The sequence below is a fragment of the Glycine soja genome, chromosome 16 (genome assembly GCF_004193775.1).
Source record: "Glycine soja cultivar W05 chromosome 16, ASM419377v2, whole genome shotgun sequence".
NCBI classification, from domain to species: domain Eukaryota; kingdom Viridiplantae; phylum Streptophyta; class Magnoliopsida; order Fabales; family Fabaceae; genus Glycine; species Glycine soja.
Window position 1 is genome coordinate 5,351,998 of NC_041017.1, and position 22,721 is coordinate 5,374,718.

The 22,721-nt window shown below is 30.4% G+C and overlaps 5 protein-coding genes across 5 annotated transcripts; 4 read left to right on the top strand and 1 right to left on the bottom strand.

Moving 5' to 3' along the window:
• Positions 1 to 259: 259 nt before the first annotated feature.
• LOC114389411 lies at positions 260 to 836 on the bottom strand. Its single transcript, XM_028350080.1, has one exon. It carries the CDS (start codon positions 650 to 652, stop codon positions 443 to 445), a length of 210 nt encoding a protein of 69 aa, XP_028205881.1. The 5' UTR covers positions 653 to 836; the 3' UTR covers positions 260 to 442.
• Positions 837 to 2,788: 1,952 nt separating this feature from the next.
• On the top strand, positions 2,789 to 3,494 carry LOC114390183. The gene has a single exon (XM_028350879.1). It carries the CDS (start codon positions 3,030 to 3,032, stop codon positions 3,240 to 3,242), a length of 213 nt encoding a protein of 70 aa, XP_028206680.1. The 5' UTR covers positions 2,789 to 3,029; the 3' UTR covers positions 3,243 to 3,494.
• A 5,783-nt stretch (positions 3,495 to 9,277) lies between these two features.
• LOC114390115 lies at positions 9,278 to 9,828 on the top strand. Its single transcript, XM_028350796.1, has one exon. It carries the CDS (start codon positions 9,447 to 9,449, stop codon positions 9,651 to 9,653), a length of 207 nt encoding a protein of 68 aa, XP_028206597.1. The 5' UTR covers positions 9,278 to 9,446; the 3' UTR covers positions 9,654 to 9,828.
• A 5,088-nt stretch (positions 9,829 to 14,916) lies between these two features.
• LOC114390212 lies at positions 14,917 to 15,410 on the top strand. Its single transcript, XM_028350915.1, has one exon. It carries the CDS (start codon positions 15,011 to 15,013, stop codon positions 15,218 to 15,220), a length of 210 nt encoding a protein of 69 aa, XP_028206716.1. The 5' UTR covers positions 14,917 to 15,010; the 3' UTR covers positions 15,221 to 15,410.
• A 6,648-nt stretch (positions 15,411 to 22,058) lies between these two features.
• LOC114391093 (pectinesterase inhibitor 2-like) lies at positions 22,059 to 22,382 on the top strand. Its single transcript, XM_028352080.1, has one exon. The coding sequence runs from the start codon at positions 22,059 to 22,061 to the stop codon at positions 22,380 to 22,382; it is 324 nt and encodes a 107-aa protein (XP_028207881.1).
• Positions 22,383 to 22,721: the final 339 nt, after the last annotated feature.

Below are 22,721 nucleotides of genomic sequence, written 5' to 3' on the forward strand. Positions count from 1 at the left end.
CTATTCTAGAAAATGAAATTTCAACCTACCCAAATTGTTTCAATAAAATTGCTGGAAGGATTTATAATTTGTTACTGTAAGTTTTGTTAATGCAGCCAATTGAATTGAACAAATAGGCTGGTTTTTCGAGCATCTCAAATACAATTTTTATCCATAAGAACTGAATCAGTATCAGGATCAGGAGGTTTATATAGCTAAACCCATTGGTTGATAACTAGAGTGAAATGAAATAACAACATATATATAATTGAACGAGGTGAAATAAAATTATCTTTTTCACTGCTTCGACATTTTTATCATGGAAGAAAATTAAATTAGAAGTTCTGTCTCATACCCCCTAATACTGAAGGGGATAAACAAGGAGGTATATATAAAATGTAGTAATAGAATAAAACATCTTCCATCATATTCTATTTCATTTCGTTAAACTAAATATAGTGATTTATCCACTACCAATGTGAACATCAATGGCAATGAGGAAGATAGCCATAAAGCCAAAGAAAAGAAGGGAATGAACAAATATGGAGACGCCACTTGTTTGAAAATTGCAAAAATCCACAGGCCTTCCTTTGCCAGGAAGCTGGAACAATAATCCGGGTGAAAACACCACAAACAGTACCAAACCTATCACCACACCAGCCCAATCACCCATTTATCTCTCAAAAAAATTCTTTGCTAAATAATAAGAGACCCTAATGCTATAGGAAAATGAATAAGCACATGGAGGAAATTAATGTATATAGGTGAATTTATATTGGAATGTTTGAAGGACTTAGCTATATGGATGCTATATAGGACAACATAAAGTTCAAGGAAGGGTAGGGAGAGACATTCAAGTTGAAAGATGGGACAAATAAAATGGCTTCATTGGCTTGGCTTGGATTAAAATCGATCGGCAGAGGCATTGAATGCAACGATTCCTAGAAAGTTGCATCCTTAACGCATGGCATCACACTATTGGGATCCCTCTTATATGAGACGGCTACCAATTAAGTTTCCAAAGAATTAATGTCCCTATCATACTAACTTACAATAAAAATTTCTTTTTTTTTCAAATATAAATGAATATTAATTACATATACTTTAATGAGATTATCTTTAAAATATTTTTTATTTAATTAGGTGAAATATTTTTTTATGTTTATATGAAGTTTCAATGAAAGATAGTTTAAAAAAAATGTGTTTAATAACTGTAAAAAATGTTTGTTAATAAGTGTAAAAAATATTTTTTTGCTTATAACCGAGACCATATGAAATACTTGTTTTTAAGGTTATTAGGCATGTGCTTTCGGATAAAAGTTTTGAATTAACTAATTTGTTGGCCATTTATTTTCGGTTTCTCGACTTCTTAGTAAGATGACAAATGCTAACCAAGGGCATTGGTTAAGGAAGTCAAAAGAGAAAATTTTATTTGGAGCTGAAAAATTACATTCCTCTATATATGATGTTTAAATGCATTAAGTTGCATGTAAATTATTAGTATGTATATTACCGTATTTTCACTTTTATTTTTTTAATCTCTCATATTCTTTAACATAGGCAATGTTATTGTCACCATCACATTTGAGATAGTGTTCATTTTGATAGTTGGTGGCTTGACACAATTTTGTCTAGATTAAAAGATATCTTGATGGATTGAGAGAATATGATGCTTATAAATTATCTTTGGTCTTGACTTCTAAGTAATGTTGAAGTTTTCAGTGTTTACAAACTATCATTGGTCTTAACTCTAAACTGATGTGAGATTTTTGACATACTATAACACAAACTTAACTTTAAAGTCTTATATCACTTGAGAGTGAATGTTAATGATAATTTATAAACACTTTCTTCTCTTAATCCATCTCATTCAGACTCTTGTTAAAAGACATGTACATGGCATAACATTGCATTATTGGCCATGATTTATTGTAACCGTGCCTATACATGCACTTTCTCTCTCTTCTCTTGTGTGTATAATTCTGATTTTATTTTCCGACCCCATGAATCTTCCAATGATATTATAATTCTGATTTTATTTCACGAAACCATGAAATGGGAAAAGTAGAGAGTTAGAGACTGGGCCTACCTTAAAGGGCCACTAACTATTGGATACTGTTCCACATGGCCCTCCTCTACATTTCAAATCCAATTTTTTTAACATATTATATGCGGATCCAAGTTTTAATAATAATTAAAAAAATTAATGATATTTTTAGTCTTTAATCTCTCATTTTCAAAACATTGGTTTTAGTCTCAGTATTTTTTGAAAATACTTAAGTTCTAGTCTCTATAAAAAAAGTGTTAATTTTAGTGACTAAAATTAAGGTATTTTCAAAATGTATGGACATAAACTATTAATTTTAAAAGTCAATAACAAAAAACAAAATTTACAAAATTTTCAGAACTAAAACCGCTATTAACCGTAAATAAATAATCAATAAACATATTATACAGGTCCATATCATATCAGAACACGACTGATGGAAAATCTTCCTTTCATTTCTCCTTTTTATAGCTCATGACATGCATTCCAATCTTTTCTAAATTCATGTACGCTTTGGCTTTGAACACATAAATTAAGGAACCTACCAGAGTGTCGTCTCATGCTACAACCCAATCTTTTCACACGCATTTCTTTCCACTTTTCAAGACTTAACTTAGTTTAATAAATAAATTAGACCCACTTTGATCAAACAGTAAAGCAATCAGAAAAAAAAAAAAAAAAAGACACCCAGATGAGCATTATTAGAAGCTTATGAGGGGAAGAAAAAAAAAGGAAAAAAAAAATAAAGCTAGTTCTTTTGGTTGGCACATAAAGCAAACCCCACTGACCACAACAAATAACATACCTTTCTTCTCTCGTTAACCCTTGTCTTTTTTTCTCACGAAGTTTAGCATCATCTTCTCCTTAACCAGCAAGGAAGTTTTTTCCTACTTATTGAGAAAGCCCCACATGGTCCTTATTTGGGTAATTTTCACACACAAGCAATTACAACACAGAGTGAGAAGTGAGGAGTGAGGAGTGAAGAGTGAAGAATTGAAGAGAAATGGGTGCTGATTGGGGACCAGTTATTATTGCTGTGGCTTTGTTCATCCTCTTATCTCCGGGTTTGTTGTTCCAATTTCCCGCAAGGTATAGGGTGGTTGAGTTTGGAAACATGAGCACTAGTGGGATCGCAATTTTGGTTCATGCCATCATTTTCTTCTGCATACTTACCATCTTGGTTGTAGCAATAGGCATTCACATACACATCAATTGAATCCTTTGTTCACCTTATGTAGTCACCACAAATCTCCACATATATGTTTACGATTACTTTCTCTCTCTTTTTTTTTTGGCTCCTTTGATGTATTAATTAATTTCCCTTTGAAGTTTTTCATCTTGGTTTCTCTTCTGGGGTACTGTGTACCAAATATTGTTCAAAAGGGAAAAGGAGATATAAAACTATAGGAATTATGCATGTCTTTTGTTACTTCTTAATTTCAGTCGACTTCATTATTCTTGTTGTGTTGATTTTGGTCTTCTAGTACATCTTACGCTCTTAATTCCTAATGGGTTGTTTGCATAAGAATATTCTGCCCGCAATTTAATAAAATCCCACAATCAAATGTTTAGTGAAAGGGGAAAAAATAGATTTAATTGATGGTGTATCAAACATTATGCTTGTTTCTCGTGTATATATAACCTGCTAGACAAACGGACTCTAAGTTGAACTTCGTTAATAATACTTGTTGGCCTATGTTTATGAACATGTTCAACTTTATTCTAATTTTAAGTATGTAACAACGTTTCCCTAGGTCTTTTTAAGAAGAAAAATGTAAAGCACTTTGGTCCAACCTTTGACCATATTTTTTGTTTCATAGTTAACATTTATGCTTTTATCTTAGCTGGCATTTCTATATAGCCCTCTTGGACCTAAAAACCAGCCTTTTCAAATCTCTTAAAACATTCTTGCAGTTTGCGGATGGAATAATTTTTTTTTTTCCAATCAAAGGATGGCAATAGTTAGATTCATGTAGATTTTACTATTAATCTTTGAAATATGTGGAGAGAGAAAAAGAATCTGTAACTCGTGAATCTGAAGGTCGTTAATTTTTGGAGTATTTCTAGCAAAATATTCTAAGTCTCACTTTCTTTTAATCCAACGAAATTCCATATTCCATGATATATAATAGTTTTTAGTTACTCAAATTTTGGTCAAATCTATTTTTTTATCTCTAGTTTAAAATTGAACTTATTCGTATCTCAATTTTAGAAATATACCCATTTGCATCTTTTAAGGTAATGACATTAGATTAACTGTGGACGTGGCTAATGAATTGAATTGTCATCATCTGTAACGTCATTTTTGTTTTATGTTACCTAATTGTGTAATGTTAGAAGAACAAAAACTGAAGTTTTACTTATTTTTCAGGGAGAAAAAACATTTTATCATATTAAATGTTTCTAACCTCAATTTAACTTTTAGGTTTGCATAGAGATTTGCCTTTGAAACTAATAGACATTCATTGGCTGGTTTTCTCTTAATTTTTGTTTACTCGTGATATACTTCGTGCAAAGAAGTTGTCATATATAATCATAGGAGTGACAACAAAAAGACATATGGTCTAAACTCCTTCATTTTATGACTCAACGTAAACCTTATTATTGCCTAAGTGATATCATGATTGTCTTATGTCTAAGTGATTTGAGTAGAAAATCTTTCTCAAATAATTAACCAAAAAATAAACGAATTTTGAAGAATAGACTTGTCCTACACTTGATGATATCAATTCACAAGGTTAAGAGATTGAATACTATCCGGAGAAAGTTTGATAGAGAACTTATCACTAAGCATTCTCAAACCCTTTTTTTAATCTAAAAACAAACTTTTATTTATCTTGTACTGTAGATATTCTTAATCTAGAGGAAAGTTTTATTTGTAATAATTAAGTTTGTTAAAAAATGAAGATGAGATAAGGAACCAATTTTTTTTTCTCTTTGGTCATCATAAGATTTGAGGCTAATTGACCATTTTGGATTATTTTCATAAATAAAATATCAATGAGTTACTTTCAAAATAATTTACCGCCATGAGTCTCTTTGTATTCTTGACCGATCTTTGAAAACCTTCCAATGATGCCTAACATATCTTAAATTGTGTGTGTGTTTTTTTTAATTTAATTCAATACATTTGGAATGATATCATAGAAATTGAAAACCAACAATACTTCAAACAAGTCAAAACAAAACTACTACATAGGTGATCCTCTTAGTAATTGGATAGAAAAAAATTACAAACCTCACTAGCTAGGCTATTTATCTATTTAAAATCGAAAAAAAAAAATTGCCTCCATCTATTATGTTAGGCATCATTGGACGGTTTCCCACTTATGTTGAAGACAAACAGAAAATGTAACACAGACAGAAACATTATCCCAAGACTCAATCCCCAAATAATCAAATATTGCATTGAATAGCCACTTTATCAGACACTGACACATCCGAGACCCCCAACTGCAAGTGAGACTGAGTTAGAAATAATTAATTAAAAGGAGATAAATGTTAGTGCTAAGTTAGCTCAGAACAAAGTATCTTTCATCAACGGCAAGAGTATGAATGAAAATGTTCCTACACAATAGGTTATGACTATGACCAATTCAAGGTAGCAACAAATCACATTTTGTGTTTACCCTGCGGTCTACATTATACAAAATGGCCACAATTGGGTTTATTTCATCTTCCCCCTGTATTATAAAAACAGGGAGCTGAATCTCCGAGCCCTTGTTCACTCCTAAATCACAGTTTTGTGGATGATTTGATTCACGTTCACTTAATTTGATTTTATGTTGAAAATCATTCTTAGTTAAAACTAATTTTAAATTTACCCAAATTTCGGTAGCTTTTAAATTTTGTTAGATAAAATAAGTTTAGTGATACTAGACATGTTTGGATTCGCATTCACATTACTACTCAAACGTGGATCACATCTTGACTTTTTAATTACTTTTTGTTTTGATACATCTTGAAGTGGAAATTTCACATTCCCATTACTCAAACATGAATCACAAAAGCAACTTTTTGGTAAATCTTACCGTGAAAATTCGATCAAATTCGATCAAACGCGAATTAAAGATCTTAATCCAAACACACACTAAATTTCACTACTACTAACTTACTTTTAAAATATAAAAAAATTAAATATAAATCAGATAACTTAAAAAATCAATTTTCCGGACGCTCACTTTTCTTTTTTAGGAACAGACAACACTCACTTAATCCAAATTTTCACGAGCACATTTTTTTTTCCAACCACCTTAAAAAAAAAAACCCTTCTCAGTACTCACTACAAAACTCAGCTTTTGGATCCGAAAAAGCACATGAAAAGTTAGTTCAAACCCAAAACTACACATAAATCAATCAAAAGCAAAACACCGCCACCAAAAAACAGTCAGATCTATGCATTTCCCATATCCAAAAAGAAGAAAAATCTTTGCTTTTGTTATTTATTATTATTTCCATAAAAAGATAACAAAAAGAACAAGTAAAGAAGAACAGACAGTTACAGTAACAGCAATGGTGGTGTGTTTTTCCTTTTCTTTGCTTAGTAACCTATAACGAAATGATACCTCAGATCCCGGGAACCGGATCAGCCGGTGTAGATATGGATTTTAACGGCGAGGATGAGGACGGAGTAGAGCGCGAAGAAGATGAGCGTGTGGATGAAAATGGCTTTGCCGTTGGTCTTCATGCTACCGAACTCAAGCTGCTTCCCGTTCCCAGGAAAGGAGAAAAGCAGCCCCGGTTGGAGCAGCACGAACAGAACTACCCCGATCAAAACCGTTGCCCAATCAGCCATTTTCTCACTGACCCAGAAAATTAAAATTAAAAAAAAATGTGGCTTTCTTTGAAGAAAAGAGTAAAGGTTGTAGCTTTTTAGGGCGATGCTTGGTATACTTTGTATTTTTGGGAGAGACACTGATTATTAATGAAGGAAGATGCAACGAAAGGGAAGAATTTGGAAGCACGAGAAAAAGGGTGGCAGAACGAAGCGAGTGTTTGGCGTGGCTATGCTATTCTGTGCTCGGGACTAGGGTATTGGGGTTTTGTGTTAACGTAGATATCCGGATCTGGATTTTATTTGTTTCGGGTTCGGTTTAGTGGAACTGATTTTTGCCTCGCTCTTATCTATTTGTCTATGCTTAAGCTTAGTTGTGACTTGTCGGTCATCATTCCATAATTATATTAAATAAGTCTGTTTGGACAACAATCAAATTTATTCCACAAAATTATCATGTCAACCTGAAAAGTAGAAACAATTCCTCCTTCCATTTAAGATTATATGATAGATCCAATCAATTCTAGTAGTGGTATAATTTTTTTTTTATATTTAGACAAGAAAATTTGTATTTGATTCATGTATAAAATTGTCTTGACTTAGTGATAATTATACACCATGAACAAAATTAATCTATGACCCAATAGATTAAAAAACACCTATAATCTTTTACTTAAGACAAAAAAAAAAGATTACATAATATAAAAATTCATAAAATTTTATAATTTATTAATAAATATCAACCAATAAAATAGTATATATTAAAAACAAGTGTGTTTAAATACTCACTAAAATATGCTTAATGGTGAGAGATTTAAATATTATGCATAAAACATTGAATTGTAACCTAAGTAAAATTATTACACACTTTTTTTATTAAAGAATACATTCCTAGCATTTATTATTTAGTTTTTTTTTTATCACACAGTCTGTGCCACTTTACTTGTACGTTTATTGTTATTATTTTCCAATCACTTTTCTCTTCGATGGAATATGCTTCTTGAAAAAATATTTTTAATATATAATTATATATAATATTTTTAATCTATCTTTTCTCATCAAATTAATTAATTTACTTTACCTTTATTTTGTGAGAAATAAGATATTTTTATAACCCGAAGTCATGTGATTAATTCCCAAGAAAGTAGAATGCTAATTAAGGGGTAACTCTTCTTCACATAATCATGAATCAAATCTTTGTTATATGCTTAAATGGTCCAAACTATTAGCTACTTGTGTTTTTTTTATAGAAAATATTAGCTATTTGCGTTACACCTTGTGGGTTTCACTTATTTTTCCTTATCTATACAAAATAAAATGAGTTTAATTTTTATATACTACAAAAAAATTATATCCTTTACTTTTACAATCCTTTGTCCCTTTTCAAAGACATATTATGCACCTAATAAATATATCTCAGTTAATAATATACATTAAATTTGTAAGAGATGATCTAAGTTTGATCCCCACATAATATATTATTAAGGTGAAACAAAGAGTTTTAAGTATAATTAAGTGTCGAACCGAATATTAGTCTCATGACTTTGTAGGAATATCTCGAGGTTCCATTGAAAAACTAAAGGTCATAATTATGGTGGTTAAAAAAAATAAAATTTCTTATGTTTAATGAAATTCTTTATTTTTATAACAATTACTTTAAAAATATCTTCAACACAATTTCTTATTGATTAACATAATATATCAAAATTAAACTATTTTTTTATTTACACCCACTTTATTACTGTTAATCGATGACCACTCCTTACGGTCTTACCTGCTACCACACAAGGAAAGCTAAAGAATAAAAAGAACAAAAGAAAGGGGAATGCCAAGGTTAAGAAAAGTTCTTTTCTTAAAAAAAAATCCATTTAGCGCATGCCTGTTTGTTTTTTTATGTGTTGTTGGTTGATTTGTATTCTGCTTTTGTATCTTCTTTATCTTTCATGTTCTTTTAATTTTGTTTTTTCCAACTTCCTTGCATAATGGCATAAAAGGGGGGACAACACAGAAATCAGGCTTGTCATTAGGCACTAAATGGACAATGATAATTAAGTTTTATCAAACCACACTTTGCATGCCTTTATTATTGCAATTGAACACTAATGCTATATTTTTTTTCTTGTAAAAATAATATCGATACAAAATTATCTTCATAAAAATAATAATTAATCTTTATTAGAAATTATAAATAAACACAAAGTGAGTATTTATTTTTTAACATAATCTATTTCATATTTAAGGGATCAATCATGATTTAATCCTGAACTATTTGATAAAAAACACGTATCCTTATCAATTATGTCATGATTGTTAGTAAAAAATATCATATTTTATTGTCATTCTATTGTAGCCATTCTCTAGAACCTTGTGGGATTGTTGACTACCACAGAAAACGATGCTTTTCTTATCCAGAAAAAGCCACAAAGAGGCCCCGGATAAAAAGGAGGACATAATACATATGTTAAAGTGAATGATTGATTATTTTTATGCCAATTAAACTTTATAGGATTCCAATTCTCTCCCTTTGAGGGATAGAAAGAATGCAACATTAAACTTTAGTAATACTTTTGATCTTTCTCTTAGCATCTAGTTCTACTTGCTCTTCTTTCATTCAAGCTTTGTGAGTGATTCTTAGAAGACTCTACAATGAACGATTGGGCTCCTCCTTTCATAGCTGCGGCTTTGTTTTGGCTCTTGAGCCCGGGAATGATCTTTCAGTTGCCGGGGAAGAATGCACCCTTTGAGTTTATGAACATGAAGACCACTGTGGCATCCATGTTTGTGCACACTGTTATTTATGGTTTGTTTCTTATGCTGTTCTTTGTTGTTCTTAGTATCCATCTTTATATTTAAGCAGCAACATAGGCTATTTAAAGAAAACTAATGTTCTGCTTTATCTTTTAAATTAGATCATGTAACAATCTTCTCATGTTGATCAGTATGTATGTGCTCTTTTGAATTTTCCACTTGATTAGTCTTCTTATTTAGCTACTAAAACTTTCATGAGTAATATGCTTGCTGTTTATTATTGGAAAGTGTTATGTAACCATCCGGTGGAGTAGAGAGTAGAATGAAGAGCATCTCATGATGTCTTTAATTAATACCAACTATACTGAAAATAAATAAAAAAATAGATGTAACTCAGTGATATATATATATATATATATATATATATATATATATATGATTTTTTCTTACATAATTTGAATCAATACCATTCCTTTTCTTTCCTCCCTTGACTCTCTCTGTCTCTGTCATAAAAATTAATGATTCTCAATTATTTTTTATGTTAAGATTAGATGGACAAAAATTATGTGAAATTAATGTGTGAAGAAAGAAGTAAAGAGCTTGACAGATATATATGCTAAAGGAAAAACAATGACATGTTTGCTAATTTCCAAGTCCTAGGTTCTTTTTCTGTAATGTTTAAAGTTTTGGTTCGTAGGAACTGCCAATTCTCAATAATGCATTCAAGTTACTAAATTCTCATAAGTGGTCATAACTCATAAGTGATCTACTACCCAATCAGAACCTTGAGTTTGCAGTAATTCTGTTTCTTAAACTACATTTAGGATTAACTATTGCAAAATAAAATATGCTTATAATAATGAATGAACTTCTCCACTGGTTTTGCTTGGTTTGTATTACAAATACCACCAAAATAATAATGATCTTCATCAAATCTAGTTTTATTTTACATGAGAGAATTGGTTATTTGATCTACGCCAACCGCGCTAATTATTTATCGGCATGAGCACTATTTTGGAGCTTTTCTTATTACATTTTGCGGCATGTGCAATAGGCCTATTTTGAATGTGCAAGTTATAAGTAGATAACAAAATGTAAAAGCATTTCTAACGCGAATGATTCATGAATGGCTTAAAATTAAACAATATTATTTAAAAAAGGATAATTTGACGATGTGTTGTTTAAATGAGTTGCTTATATAAGTAATAATTATTGCTCAATTCATTTTTATCAATTAATAAATTATTTTTCAATTATAAAATTTAATGTGACTCAAGTTAAACATTCAGCCTATCAATTTGAACGTTGAAGTAAATTTTGTGGAAAGTATTTTAATCTATATGACATTGTAAAACTCATAATTTTAGATAAACAATTTATTTAAGTAATTATGCATTGTAGATGTTCTAAAATATCATATTTGAAGTATATATAGGTATAACACTTGACAATAAAAAAAGAGAAATAGTTTAGTATGACACAATCATGCTCATTGAGACAATATAGAGAAAATATAAGAATTTTTTTATCAATAATGGAAAAACAAACAATTTATAATTATATACATGCTGAAATATTAAAAAATTGTTAAAATTTGTTATTTTTTATTAACGATTTAGGTTCATACTTTTCTTTTTAAAGAGAGTATTCATTTAAAAGGTTTAAATATCAAAATTTTAAGGCTTAAATAATTTTTTAGTTGCTATAAAATATGAAGTTTTTATTTTAGTCATTTAAATATTTTTGTTTTGATTTTAGTTCTTGAAATTTTTTTAGTCCACACAATCAAATAAAGTATTAAATGATAACATAATAACAATGTTAACAATCTATTAACTTGTCAAGTTATTAAGAAATCTCACAAGTTGGTTATATGTCACATTTTTTTTGTACTTTTAAATTCACATATGTTCAAAATAGCTTATGATTTTAAACTAGTTGATGAGAGATTCAAAAACATATTTTAAAAAAAATTACATGCGACTTTTTTATTAGATTCTTTGATGATCGGAGTTAAAATATAAACTAGGCCAAATAGGACTAAATCAAGCCTAGTCTGTGTAAAAAATTCAAAACTTAAGTTGACCTATTACATGTCAAAACCTTTATTTTTAGGTTTGACTTGTTAACCTACTTAAAAATATATTTTATATTAAAACTTTTATATATGTAGGTCTAACTTCTCTCTATATTGGTTACACTCATAGACCATTGAAAAAAAATATCTTTGTAAAACAAATTATAATCTACAAAAATCAAAATCGTCCTTAGTCAAAAATTTACTACCTTCATGATAAATTAGTTAAAAAATCTATTTTGTAATAAGTAATCTAAGTAGAGAATAAAGTTATCACTAAATAAGCTTATATGTTTGACTTATATAGGTCAACATGCTAAGTATTTTAAAAAGATAAGCAATTATATGATTTTGATACATTATAACAATTTTAATATAATTATAATACTAACAAAAAATATAATTTGTATTAACTTAAATAGGTCATCTGGCCTTTTAACCAAATAGGTTTTTATAAATACATGTAACTAGTTTATTTTTTAGAAAGTTTGATTACTACCAAAGCAATCTATCTATTAAAACAAAAAATTTAAAATATTTAAAGGGTTAAAATTAAAAATAATCTATTTTATAGGGATCAAAAGATTATTTATCCTAATTTTTAATATCTTTCATTATTACAAAGAAAGCTTACGGGTCCATTTTGTTCATTTTTATGACAAGAAAATTGGAATCAATAAAAATAGGTTGATTCTATTTGGTTTTAATTGTACTTTTAATTTTTCTAATATCCTCAATGCATGATTTTGTCCTACCCCTTTTAATTCTGTTATTTTTGTCTCCCCTATTAATAAAATAAGCAAAACTAATTTACGTAGTATTTGATTGTAGGAAAATAGAGGAGGAGGGATTTTTTTATTTAAGCCTTTCATATTTGGTTTAATTTTTAGAAGAGAAGGAAAGTAAAATTTCTTCTCATATAATTTTTTCTTACCTAAAAAATCTGAGGATTTGGGGGGAAGGGGAGATTTAAAATATTTTATAATGTATTGAGTAAGAAAACCTAGTTAGAAAAGTAAATTAATTTTTTAAATCAGTCCCCTCCCTTTGTCAACCAAATAAGAAAAAAATTACTTCTCCTCCCCTTCATTAAAATCCATACCTTCCTCTCCTCTCAACCAAATAAGATATCTAATCAAAATCATTTTCTTTTATCCCCTTCCCTACCTTTTCCTTCCATTAAAATCCCTCCCCTCCTTTGAACCAAACATAACATTAGCTCCATTGTTACATGGACACTCAATGCTTCACCATCTTCATATTTGATTATGCAGGCAAATTTCAAACTTTTGTACAATCGTTGTGGAAGATTTGATTGTGCCATCATATTCAAACTAGAGAGTGATCAGTTTGAGAAATGTACACCGTTGGATCATATGAGCAGCTATGATTTTGCCATGTGTCTCACTGTTTTCTTACGTAGAAATACTTTGATCACATAAATGTGTGTTTTCTCTCAAGAGTTGTTTCCATTTCTCTGTTTTTTGCATCTTTCTTCTGCCGTGTTATGACACAATTAATACCAAGACACTATCTGGTCAATCTAACATCAACCCATTGCCCCTCTCAATTTCTTCATGAACCAATTAATTTTATTGCGGCAATAGAGAAGACTAAGTTAAAGGATTGGAAAGAGTATAAGATATTAACAAATCACAATCTTGACTGTACCTTAGAATCATTAGTCATGTACCTTAGAATTAGATATGCAAAAAAAAAATGCTAATAAACTCCAACTTTCTACAACCTTTGCAAAGTCAAAGATGGCTATGAAAACCAGAATTGAGAATAGAAAAGTAAACAGAGGTAGAAGAGAGTGTGTGTGGGAACTGAGAAGTAGTAGCTTCTCATTAGCCTCAGTTAGAAATAACTACAAGCTTTATAGAGTTTTAACAGCTTATCTAATTACCAATTAATTCAGTTACATTCTGTTATAAGAAGATAACAGAAACTACACTAAGCTAACTCCCTATGCCATAAAGTCCTAAGCCAACTGTTAACAAAAAGATTTCAGATCATTCAAATTAATCAGGAAAAAAAATGTAGTTCACACATGCAATTCTCACATAGTCGTAAAAACAAATAACTTAATTTTTCTGCCAATAAAATAAAGCTCATTCCAACAAAAGGTAATATACTAAAGTACAACAACAACAATAGCAAAAGGAAAGCTTTTCACATGTATATGAAATTTGGTACTTAATATATAATCATATCATCTTTAACTACTCATTATTTTACCTTTAAAATTTTGTGAACATATTTATTTAACTTTCCCATTTTCTCCTCTCTTATTTCCTATTTGACTTTATTAAATGATGGTTCCAAGGTAAACACGCCATAGTTAACCTTCTTATAATATATGTGGGACTCAATCAAGTGGGATCAATAACACTAAGGATACAAATTGTATCTTAGGAAAAAAGATTAATCAACATGCATCTTTGCCCTCAACTTTTCTGTATGAGCAAAGCCACACTAAGAGGGATCATATGTTTCAGCTTAATAGCAATGCTCGTTAGCTCTGATTAATGGAAACAATATTTAAGGATAATATTTAGATAAAACAGCTTGCCCATGGAATGACAATTAGAATTATCACTTTATCTCAAAAATGGACTGACATGATAAGAGGAGGAATACACCTTCTGATTATACAAAAAAAAAAAATCCTTAGATAAAGGAGAGAAAAAACAAAAGCCAAGAAACCGTAATTTTGTCCCATTACCCCAATCTTAGAAAAACATATTTTAGTAAATTATAATGTATCTTCTGTGAACAAAACATTATGTAATATGATAGACAAAAATATTAGGTCAGTTGTTCGATCTTTAAATCTATGTATATGAAAAAATAGAACATAATGTAGCATGATATATAAAAGTATTTGGTCAGTTGTTCGATGTTTAGGTCTAGGTATGTGAAAAAAATATCTATTAGAAATAGTTAATTTATTAAATAAATCTTTGTACATCAATGAAATAGTCTCTGGTTGCAATTCTGGCCTAGAATATCCTATAGGCACAAAAAAATGTATCTTCTTAAATGTTTTAAAAGTCCATCGTGATTTTAAATTAATGATTATATGTTTTCTTAATCTGTCTGCATGTCTAAATTGTACGTATAGATGAAGCTTCCCTTGAATTTTGGTGCCGTGCGTGTGGGTCTGAGGTGTAAAACATGAATCAGGATAGCTTCATTCTATAACCTTTGCTTTTTTTTCCATGTCATCAATTGCTTGTCTCTTCTTCCAAAGTGACCACTTTTCAGCTCCATTCCTTTTTAAGTCCTCCTGCACTCATTGTCATTGCAACTACTATACCATTCACATAGCTAGATAGAGAAATAATTAGGAGATCAAAGAGAAATTAAGGAGAAGGAGGAAATGGGAGATTGGGGGCCAGTTTTTGTGTCTGTGGTGCTTTTCATTCTCCTCACTCCAGGGCTCTTGGTCCAAATACCTGGAAGAGGCAGGTTCATAGAGTTTGGTAATTTTCAGACCAGTGGATTATCAATATTGATCCATGCTATCCTCTACTTTGCTCTCGTGTGCATCTTCATGTTAGCAATTGGGATCCACATGTACATGGGGTAAATCATCCCTAAATATATGTACCCTCAATCCTCATGTATACACTTTTTAGAGTTTTGTTCCTTTGGTTTGGTTTGTGTTCAGGGATGTGACTTGTTTTCCTTGTAATGTCTCGTTTTTTTCCTCTTTCAATAAATTTCTTGGAATCAAGCTTGTGAATTAATGACAAATATTTCTGTTTCTACTGCATCAATCTTTTTTTTTTTTTAATTTTCTCTGGAGCTATAGATGTATTTAGTTAAATTAAGAATTGAATAACTCACTAAAGTTAGCCTAACGGTAAGATTTAATTTGGATAATATTTATGATATCTCAAGTTCTATTCTCGATACCATCATCTCAATAGGTCACTAATTAAATATACTTTTGCTTTATTAGTTTGATTTAAGTTTCTAAAAAAAATATGATACGTAAAAACATATCCTAGGAAGTAGAAACAATAAACCTAAGTCCAATATCATACTTGATTAATCTCATTCCCAAATAGTCAATTTTGTAATAACTAAACAATTTAAGTTTTATCAAATAAGGAAGGGTTTATGATCAATTATCTTTTAACAAAAAGGAAAATCAAAGCTAAAGATTTAGTGAGAAACAATTATTATAAAAAGCCTAGAATTGTGAATTTGTTCATACCCGTTTCCCCACAATTATAATTCTAATGAAGCCCAATTAATCATCAATTATCAGTATTTCCCTAATTTAACTATCAGTTTTTTTTTATCATGGTCTAATAACATTCTTTGCCTTAAATCAAAGGATTAAGTTGTTAAATCAAAGATGATCAACTAATTACTCCACTAGTAATTCATATAACTAATTTGTTCATGCAAATTATATGAAAACAATTAAGAGTAGAAAACAATTACTCTACAAATCAATCAATTACGACCAAATATCATTGACATGTAATTTATTCAAATTCATAATGATCACTTCCAAAATAGCAATTAAGAGTAGAAAACAAATTTGATTGCCTGAGTAACATTGAAAATTTTATTTGAATTAGAAAAGGGATACATGATTAGCTTAGCGAAAATAATTTTTTATCGGGTTTTACTTACCTTTCTATGGAATTTCAAATTAGTCAATATATCCTTTTTTTTCTAATGAACCGAAAGGTTAAAATAAAAAAAAAACAGTATGATTACATCACAATCCTAAACCAATAGAGACTAATTGTTCATTGTCATAACAAAACTAGAAAAAACCAAAGGAAAACATAGAAATAGAAAAAGAGGAAGAGACTTCACACGAATCAATCCTCGTATGTTATGATCTCCACGCTTCTTTGTAGCCAAAAACTCTCCCACAACTCTGTTCTCTCTCCAAAAATGCATAAAAGAGTAAAAGATAAGATTCTAGGGCCTAAATTTATAACAATTGGATAAGTGACAGGCGTTGCTTATTAACCACGATTGTGGATAATTATCCATGACTGTGGATCCAGCTTGCTTCACAATCTTGACTAACCATAAGGACGATATTGAATGTTGATCCACAACCGTGATCGAAAAATTGATGTTGATCTTCAAAACTTCACTTTTCTTCTGGTGGTCATTATTTCTCATGGTTGTGAGTAATATTCATGACATCCATGACCGTGATTGTTTAAACAATGCCAGATTTCTCTTCAAAACTTCCACAATTTAGTCCTTTCCAAGTAAATTCTTTTGGGCTCTTGTCTCACAAACTAACACCCATTAATGAGTTTTATCAAATAAAATATATTAAAATGTATGAATATGACATGAAAATTCACACAAAGACAACACCAAATTTGGGTTCATCTAAATACTGTAAATTAAATTGAACCCATTTGAATTTTTCTTCAAAGTTTAACTAAAATGGCACATAACATGACACACTATAGGCCTAGTTAGAGGATTTTTTGTTTTGTTAAAGAGGAATACTATTAATGTATTCTTTTTTTTTTTTTTACTGAGTCCAATTCTTGATTGCTGTTAGTTTCGAATTGAGGTTTGAAGTTTGATGTGGGCATGCTCCAAGTCAAATTCTTGAGTCACTCATTAGTGATATAAGTCACAATTTTTATTTTCGGCATAATTAAGTGTATCTTGTAGTGAATTATTTGAAATCAGAAGTCTTCTTTAGTAGAAATACCCTTCACTCTGCCAAACATCATATTTCCAGCTTCCTAGGTGTTTCTGAATGCTTGGGAACTGGAAAATACTTGGAGCTGCCCTCCATGATTGGAAGAAGAAAGAAGACCATTCTCATCTATCTGAGGGACCGCATCTGGAAAAGAATCATCCAGTGGTCCTCCAAGCATCTCTCAAAAGCAGGAAGAGAAGCATTCATCAAATTTCTAGCTCAAGCAATTTTTTCTTATTGCATGATACTTTCCTCTTGCCCTCTTCCTTGGGGGATGATACCCAGAAAATGATCAATTCTTTCTAGTAGGTTTCGAACAAAAATTCTGCAAGGGGAATCAAGTGGCTCAACTAGGATAAATTATCTATGAGGAAAGAGTATGGTAGTTTGGGATTTCGTCATCTGTATGGCTTTAACTAGGTCATGCTAGGGAAGAAAGGTTGGAAAATTTGCACCAACCAAGATGCTATATAACTCTAGTATTCAAAGCCAAATATTTTCCTAATGAGAATTTCTTGAAGGCTAAATTGGGTCATAACCCAAGATTCACGTGGTGTAGCATCTATTCTTCATGGGTGGTGGTTAAACAAGGTCTTGGATGGCGAATGGGTGATGCGAGAAGATCAACGTTTGGAATGATCTCTGGCTGCGTTCTAATGATAACCTTTACGTCCAAAGGGAACCCATTGAAAGCTTGGAAGATTTGAGGGCCTGTGAATTCATAGATCCCTCGACCAGTTAATGGAAGCAGGGCATTATAAAGGACATTTTTAATGATAGAGGCTATGAGATTATTAGTGGAGTGCCGATCCATTTTTCCACGAGTGAAGACGAGTTGATTTGGAACACTAGTAGGAATGATGCTTATTCGGTAAACATAGATGCGTCCATTTCTTCTGAGGCTCGAGAGTTTAGTCTGGGTGCTTGTATCAGTAACTCCAGCGGAGAATTCATTGTTGCTCGAACTTCTTAAAGCAATGGTATCATCCCACCAGCTGAAGCAGAAGCTTCAAGCCTTCTTGCAACTGTTATTTGGGTTTCACAAATGGGTCTCATGCATGTTGTTTTTGAATTGGATTGTAAGCAGTTGTTTGATAGCCCCCATTCGAACCACCATGAGAATTCTGAGTATGGGTGTATTGTCAAGTATTGTAAATAGCGACTCATCTTTGAGTTTGATTTGTCGACAAGCAAATCAAGTAACTCATCATCTTTCCAAGCGTCTAGATGGTATGTTAGTCCCCATTTTTTCATGTCAATCTTTGTTTTATCAATTTTTTTTATTATTAATGAAATGATATAAGACTTCTCCTTTAAGAAAAAAGTTTATCTTATTCATAAAATATATGCTAATAATTGTAATGACTAACATCTCTTTTATTTTTATCTCAAAAAAACGTCTCTTTTATTTCAATTAAATGTGAAAATTTGAATTATCTCTAATTTCATGTTCATGTTAAATTTAATTAAAATATTATTGTGCTTTTCTTTCAATAATATGAGAAAAAGAATACAAAATGATCTAGATCGACTTCTGTCGGCCTTGGTGGACGATTACGAGATGGATAAGAAACTGATATGTATCAAATAAAGTTACTTTAAATGTGATAGATGAGTTGGCTTAACGTCTATTTGTATAATATATAACATGCTCTTTCTGATCTTCCTTGGAATATAAATAAAACGGAAATGCCAATGTGGAAAAATTGCTTTTGGGAGCTATTAGGATTCAAAAGACTAAAGGCACTTTTTCATTACTTACAGGCTAAACAACCGATCAATTCCACGTTACATATAAAAAAGAAGAAAGAAATGAAAAAACTAATCCTTTTGCTGATTTGAGTATATCCAAGAGGTCAAGCAATCTGTGTGTTCAAGACTACATCTGGGTTTCATCACTAGCAAGTAGCAAGCTAGTCCTAATATATATTGAAATGGTCTTGTCTCAGTTAAATATCCATACCACTACTAGAATTTGTTATATGATTTTTTGTTTCGAAAAATTAATTTTCTAACTTTTTTTAATAATTTAGTTGCATATACTAAAGCATTGAAAGAACAAAGTATATCCATATAAAATTAGAAGATATTATGATTCAATTAACTAATTGTGTTTCTTTTTAATCCATAAAAGCGACTTTTCTTAACATGTCTTTGTCTTTGAATTTAGTTCATTAAAATTGTGGTGTGCTTTTAATTAAACAAAGATTAATGCACAATAAGTTGATCACTTAATAAGATCATGTTAAAGAAATTTTATCTATAAAATGTTTACAGCTCCAATGACATTAATTAACTATATTTATAAAAGTCTGAGACGAACTGGATTTCTTAGGACAGGGTCCAAGGTTTGTCGTTGACAATAATACTCAATCTTAATATAATGATGATGTAATTTTGCTCCAAGCCAAGGTGTAATCTATCGTTTATGAGTACACATTAAGGGTCTTGTACTTGGCATTGACCTTGGTCACTGCTTTGAGATTTAGGTTAATCCAGTAAGGGAAAAATGGACCATTATATGGATAAGACCTCTAGCCTAGTCTGATTTTAAACCTTGTTTCTTATTATTTATTGTTGGAGTAACCAAAACTAGCTCCTTCCACAACATCTTCAACACCTTTCAAACTCTATTTCAAAAGCTAACTTCCATTACAACCCCGGATTCTTGTCCTTCACTAATGCAAGCTACCAATTAATCCACCCAACACTCTGTGGACTGTGGTATGATGACACTACATTTACAAATAACAAAATCAATCCCTGTTTACAGTGTTACTAACATGATGTGACTATAACCAATTGGCTTGAGATTTCAAAACTCCAATTATTTTCTGATAAGGGTTAAGTCCCATAAGAATACTCAAATGTCCTTCATTCATATTGTAGCCATCATCATAGAAGACACTCAATCCTTGGCTGTTGGAATTCACCAACACCCATACAAATGCTAGAGTTTGAGCATGACTCGCTAAAAATTGCTCCTAAAATATATGTGGTGGTGTTGTTCTCACAATAAGAATAAGCTCTTTTGAGGTGTGACGACTGGAAAAAGATTCATGGAAAATGAAAATGAAAAATATATTTTCTAATCTTGAAAATATTGAAGGGAAATTGAAAGGAAACTAAGAACAAAAATCAGTGTAAAGGTGTTATTCAATTCAAAAATCCTTTGGTGTTTTTTTGGACTTTCGATATAATCCAATAATAGTCCAAAGTCCCATAAATCAACAAGGAACAACTATTCCCACTACAAGATATGTTATTGGCACTATCAATCTCTGTAAAATCCCTCTTTTGTCTAATCAGCAAATCCCTGCACCTCCTTCCCTTCTCCTCTTATACAAAACCATCTCCCCCACCTCAACCCGGATCCAGAATCCCTGCACCTCCTTTCCTTCTCCTCATATACAAAAATCTTTATATATTTTAAAATTCAAAAAAATGATTTTTGAATTTATAATAATATTTTATTTTGTAAAAAATATACTTTTAGTAATAATGAAAGAGCAAACAAGTATATAATTAAAAGACTTATATTTTTCATTCTTAATAAATATTCAATTTTTGTGTATGTTTTCTAATAAATTTTTGTTGTGTTGAATCTCTAATAAAATAATAATTTTATTTTTTATCCTTAACACTTTTTTTGTCCCTAATAAATTAATAAATTTTGTGTTTGCTATCTAATAAATTTTTTTCATTTATAATTAGTCGAAATTAAAACAAAGTTTGCTAATTTATCAAAAAATAAATACAAAATTCATTAATTTATCGGAGACTAAAACAAAATATCAAAGACCAGTAACAAAATTTTTATTTTATTAGGAAATTAATGAAAAAAAATATTACAGAACAAACTCAAAAATTAAGTATTTATTAGAGATAAAAATATATTTAAGTTTAATTAAAATTAAAATTCTTCATTAAAAAAAATCTGAACGTTCAAAATAAATTTAATTAATTAGATGCATGCAGACAAGCAAAATCATAACATATCTACCAAATATACAAAAAGAAGATAGGTTCTGAACCCATATTATATTAACTCATTAATTATATACAGACAAGCAAAATCATAACATATATGTAACATCAAATTCCCTTCCCAAACATCCTCTAACTACCAAAACGTAGAGAGTGTGGATGTTATAAATTATTTATGGTAATGAATGCACATAAATAAAAAAATAACCTTTCATTATAAAAAAAAAAATCTAAATGCCCCAGGTACAACCCCTCAAGATCCTCGGTAATTTTAGAAATTGACAGAAATTTGAGAATCAATCCAATCGGTATATATAAATCCACTCCTAAATTAATACATGAAAATCGCAAAAAGGCATAAAAGCTAATTAATGCTTCTAGCTCCCTATTGAACAAAAAAACGTACCATCATGCATATACCAAAGATAATGTGTTGTGATACAAGCACGTTATTATAAATTGGTTAGCCTCTTTAATTTGTAATCCCAAAACTCCAATTAAGTGAAAGAAACAAATTAGAAGAAGCATGATGGTTCATTCTTTTGTTAAACACCCACTCCTCCCTTCCCTCTTACTTCTTCTATGTTTTGTGTTTTCCTTGTGTTCAGCCAGGATTGTGGAAATAGGCAACATTTGCTCAAAACACAACAACCCTAACAGTTGTGACAATATTCTACGCTCAGTACCAGGTGCAACTTCGGGTGTAGATCTTGGTAGCATTTCCTTGTATCTCATTAACATGGCTCATGTTAATGCTTTTGATACTATCGGCCAAATTAGCTATAACATTAGAAAAGCTACAAACACTCAAACGAAACAACGTTATAATTCATGCATTATGGATTATGACGATGTGTTGCTTTCCCTTACACAGGCTAAACAGTCTTACAATTCTGGAAATTATGCCGCATTGAAATCCAATGGCATAACTGTGATAGAAGATGTTAAAGATTGTGACACAAAGGCTTATGATTTACCCCAACTCCGAATGAATAACCAGTATTTGGTAGATGTCAGCATGATCATTATGATTCTAGCTGATTTTCTAGCCGGGAAATTTTAAGTTTTAGATAGAGCTTTATTATTGTTGCAGATTTTAGCTTTAATCCTTTTGTTTCAATTGGTTAATTTAAATTTCAAATAAATCTAATAGAATATTAGATCGGTTGTAAGCCTATATATAAACATTCTCATGAATTTAAATGACTATTTTCATTGTTAATCTTTCTATTTTCTCTGCAAGTTTCACTGTATGCATGGACGGATTCTGGAATGTATAAGGGGGTGAGGGCGAAATTCTTTTTGCACAATAATTTAAATATTTAATTTTTAATATTTAATAATGAGTTTTATAAAATATTTATTATTAATTTTATGTACTCTTGTCCAATATATTAACTTT

Coding starts and splice junctions, on each gene's coding strand:
- LOC114391093 (XM_028352080.1), top strand. CDS start 22,059: ATGGCTCATGTTAATGCTTTTGATACTATCGGCCAAATTAGCTATAAC.
- LOC114390183 (XM_028350879.1), top strand. CDS start 3,030: ATGGGTGCTGATTGGGGACCAGTTATTATTGCTGTGGCTTTGTTCATC.
- LOC114389411 (XM_028350080.1), bottom strand. CDS start 652: ATGGGTGATTGGGCTGGTGTGGTGATAGGTTTGGTACTGTTTGTGGTG.
- LOC114390115 (XM_028350796.1), top strand. CDS start 9,447: ATGAACGATTGGGCTCCTCCTTTCATAGCTGCGGCTTTGTTTTGGCTC.
- LOC114390212 (XM_028350915.1), top strand. CDS start 15,011: ATGGGAGATTGGGGGCCAGTTTTTGTGTCTGTGGTGCTTTTCATTCTC.